Source organism: Bison bison, unplaced genomic scaffold (assembly GCF_000754665.1).
Source record: "Bison bison bison isolate TAMUID 2011002044 unplaced genomic scaffold, Bison_UMD1.0 scf7180017864535, whole genome shotgun sequence".
NCBI classification, from domain to species: Eukaryota; Metazoa; Chordata; class Mammalia; order Artiodactyla; family Bovidae; genus Bison; species Bison bison.
The window spans coordinates 3,492,456-3,496,673 of record NW_011495084.1 but is presented as its reverse complement, the minus strand read 5'-3'; the positions used below and the strand labels follow the sequence as shown (position 1 = coordinate 3,496,673).

Below are 4,218 nucleotides of genomic sequence, written 5' to 3'. Positions count from 1 at the left end.
AAAACTGGAAATAGAACTGCTTTATGATCCAGCAATCCCACTGCTGGGCATACACACTGAGGAAACCAGAAGGGAAAGAGACACATGTACCCCAATGTTCATCGCAGCACTGTTTATAATAGCCAGGACATGGAAGCAACCTAGATGCCCATCAGCAGATGAATGGATAAGAAAGCTGTGGTACATATACACAATGGAGTATTACTCAGCCATTAAAAAGAATACATTTGAATCAGTTCTAATGAGGTGGATGAAACTGGAGCCTATTATACAGAGTGAAGTAAGCCAGAAGGAAAAACATCAATACAGTATACTAACACATATATATGGAATTTAGAAAGATGGTAACAATAACCCTGTGTACGAGACAGCAAAAGAGACAGTGATGTATAGAATAGTCTTATGGACTCTGTGGGAGAGGGAGAGGGTGGGAAGATTTGGGAGAATGGCATTGAAACATGTAAAATATCATGTATGAAACGAGATGCCAGTCCAGGTTCAATGCACGATACTGGATGCTTGGGGCTAGTGCACTGGGACGACCCAGAGGGATGGTATGGGGAGGGAGGAGGGAGGAGGGTTCAGGATGGGGAACACATGTATACCTGTGGTGGATTCATTTTGATATTTGGCAAAACTAAGACAATTATGTAAAGTTTAAAAATAAAATTAAATTTAAAAAAAATTTGTATGCAGGTCAGGAAGGAACAGTTAGAACTGGACATGGAACAACAGACTGGTTCCAAATAGGAAAAGGAGTCTGTCAAGGCTGTATATTGTCACCCTGCTTATTTAACTTATATGCAGAGTACATCATGAGAAACGCTGGACTGGAAGAAACACAAGCTGGAATCAAGATTGCCGGGAGAAATATCAATCACTTCAGATATGCAGATGACATCACCCTTATGGCAGAAACTGAAGAGGAACTCAAAAGCCTCTTGATGAAAGTGAAAGTAGAGAGTGAAAGAGCTGGCTTAAAGCTCAACATTCAGAAAACGAAGATCATGGCATCCGGTCCCATCACTTCATTGGAAATGGATGGGGAAACAGTGGAAACAGTGTCAGACTTTATTTTTCTGGGCTCCAAAATCACTGTAGATGGTGACTGAAGCCATGAAATTAAAAGACGCTTACTCCTTGGAAGGAAGGTCATGACCAACCTAGATAGCATATTCGAAAGCAGAGACATTACTGTGCCAACAAAGGTTCGTCTAGTCAAGGCTATGGTTTTTCCTGTGGTCATGTATGAATGTGAGAGTTGGACTGTGAAGAAGGCTGAGCACCGAAGAATTGATGCTTTTGAACTGTGGTGTGGGAGAAGACTCTTGAGAGTCCCTTGGACTGCAAGTAGATCCAACCAGTCCATTCTGAAGGAGATCAGCCCTGGGATTTCTTTGGAAGGAATGATGCTAAAACTGAAACTCCAGTACTTTGGCCACCTCTTTCGAAGAGTTGACTCATTGGAAAAGACTCTGATGCTGGGAGGGATTGAGGGCAAGAGGAGAAGGGGACGACAGAGGATGAGATGGCTGGATGGCATCACTGACTTGATGGACGTGAGACTCAGTAATCCCCAGGAATTGGTGATGGACAGGGAGGCCTGGCGTGCTATGATTCATGGGGTCACAAAGAGTCAGACACGACTGAGCGACTGATCTGATCTGAATATTCCTTCATATGTTAGCACAGCCGCAGCTGGTTAAGTTTTACTGTGTACTTGCCCCCTTTACTCTGGTTGGGTATCACCATCATGGTGAGCCTGTTACTGATCCTGAGAGGTACTGCTTGGGCATGACACATGGAGAAAAGGTTTAAAACTACTGCCTCAACTCTTGCCTTAGTTCCTACCCTCAAGATCTATGTTGCCATAAGTGGTTCTGTAAGCCTGGCTCAAGCAGTGATTATTTTCTAACCATCCTCACTCTCTAGAAGTCTGGATGAATACACGGAAAAGATTCTAACACCTCTTAAAAACTGAAGAAGGGAAAGTCCTCCATGACCCCCTAGATGTTCTTGTAGGGATAAGAAAAATGACTATTTCTATAGGCCAATATAGTCAATCACTGATTTTATTTTAGCATCTGTTTTCAGACATTACTACCTTTCACAAAGGCTATTTTTGAGAATAGGAATGCATTATGATTCTGACACTATGAAAGAATCCAGGTTTCTCTGTGTTACAATAATGAGGCAGATGCCCCCTGACCACAGCTTGGTACCCCAGGTCCTTGGGAACACCTGCTGCTGCTGCTGCTGCTGCTAATTTGCTTCAGTCGTGTCCCACTCTGTGCGACCCCAGAGACAGCAGCCCACCAGGCTCCCCCGTCCCTGGGATTCTCCAGGCAAGAACACTGGAGTGGGTTGCCATTTCCTTCTCCAATGCATGAAAGTGAGAAGTGAAAGTGAAGTCGCTCAGTCGTGTCCAACTCTGTGCGACCCCATGGACTGCAGTGCACCAGGCTCCTCCGCCATGGGATTCTCCAGGCAAGAGTACTGGAGTGGGTGCCGTCGCCTTCTCTGTGGGAACACCTAGTGGTGAACAATTCTGCAGGAAGTCATCTTCATAATGTTGCTTCAAGGTAGAATTACAACATAAGAAAACTACCAGAGCTTCAATCCACTCTGAAAAGAGTGAAATTTGTAGTAAAATATTAATAGCCATATCTTCTTTTTAGTATAAATTGGTTATAATTGCAGTGTATTGTGTAGTGAGAGCATATTTAAAGGATCAGAAATGATGTGATGTATCTCACATTAGCTATTACTTAATGATGTTTTAAAGACTAGACGAGGACAGTAGAAAAGGAAATTTGAATGATACCCCTCAAAATGGTAATAATTTTAACACAAGAATATATAGGGAAATACTCTTATTACCTGCTTTATTCCACAGTATTCAGCAATACTGCTGATGAGTTCTGACATTGCCTGAACTTCGTGAGATTTTTTCAAATTCATAAACTCATCAAGTTTCACATTCTCATCTGAACAAAAATAAAACAAAATTAACATACTGCTACTAAAGAAATAAAATGTGGTAAGAAGCATCAGTTGATGATCATGTTTTCTGTAATTAAATATGAAAATAATACAGAGATCCTATTGTGGTTTCTATATGATAGATATCTACTAGTTTAGCTATTATGAATCAAATTTGAATTAAAAAAATGAAAAAGACTCATATAACATTATTAAAAATGTTCCCTGAAATAGAAAACAATTAACTACAAAGGGAAAGACTGATAACTAGTCTACAATGATGGAAAAAAAATGCGGAGATTTATAACTAAGTTGTTTGTTTAATATGGTGCATAAGAAAATCAATTCATTTAGAACAGGTAAGTCTACCAGGGCTCATGATACAAGGTCTAACAAATTAAGAACACGTTGGAAATACAGACATATATGAATAGTATATTACTTCTAAATGCCTAAGAAACAGACACACACACACAAACACACCTACCAGTTTTCTGTTTTTGATTTCCATGAAGGGCCACAAGAAGTTGATCAAAAGAAGTACATATCCCCAAGTTTTGTACAGAATAATACTTTGCAGCCAGAGCAAATGCTTCCACATTCACCAGCTTCTGGGAAGTTTCACAAAATATTTTTGGAAAATCAGTAACATCTAAAAAAATCAAGATACAAAGAGAAATGTTGGCAACAAAATAAGTAAATACTAGCTAATTGGTTGGAGATTTAAAAAACAGTCAATGAAAAACGAATATTGTCTATTAGTGCACATATATGCAATCTAGAAAGATGGTACTGATGAACCTACTTGCCGGGCAGCAATGGAAATGCAGACAGAAAACAGACTTGGGGACACAGGGGCAGGGGAAGGAGAGGCTGGGACAAATGGAGAGAGGAGCATGAAAACACATACTCTACCATATGTAAAACAGGTGCCCAGGGAGAATCTGCTGTATGACTCAGGAACTCAAACTGGGGCTCTCTAAAAACCTAGAGGGCTGGGAAGGGGTAATAGGCAGGAGGAAGGGACATATGCATGTTGCTGTTGTTTAGTCACTCAGTTGTGTCTGACTACATTACTTTGCCAACAAAGGTCCATCTAGTCAAGGCTATGGTTTTTCCAGTGGTCATGTATGGATGTGAGAGTTGGACTGTGAAGAAGGCTGAGTGCCGAAGAATTGATGCTTTTGAACTGTGGTGTTGGAGAAGACTCTTGAGAGTCCCTTGGACTGCAAGGAG

General features: G+C 40.9%; 1 protein-coding gene across 5 annotated transcripts in view; it reads right to left on the bottom strand.

Annotated features, from left to right (window-relative positions):
- The window catches only part of METTL25 (methyltransferase like 25), a 111,941-nt gene that overhangs the window by 86,362 nt on the left and 21,361 nt on the right, over positions 1 to 4,218 (bottom strand). For all 5 annotated transcript variants that reach the window (XR_824532.1, XM_010832024.1, XM_010832023.1 and 2 more), the window contains exons 2-3: positions 3,470 to 3,634; positions 2,881 to 2,987 (exon numbers count right to left, since the gene is read on the bottom strand). Coding sequence is in view for 4 of the 5 variants with exons in the window: in XM_010832024.1 (XP_010830326.1) it covers positions 2,881 to 2,987; positions 3,470 to 3,634 (272 nt within the window). In the remaining variant the exon portion in view is untranslated. The remainder of the gene's footprint in view (positions 1 to 2,880; positions 2,988 to 3,469; positions 3,635 to 4,218) is intronic.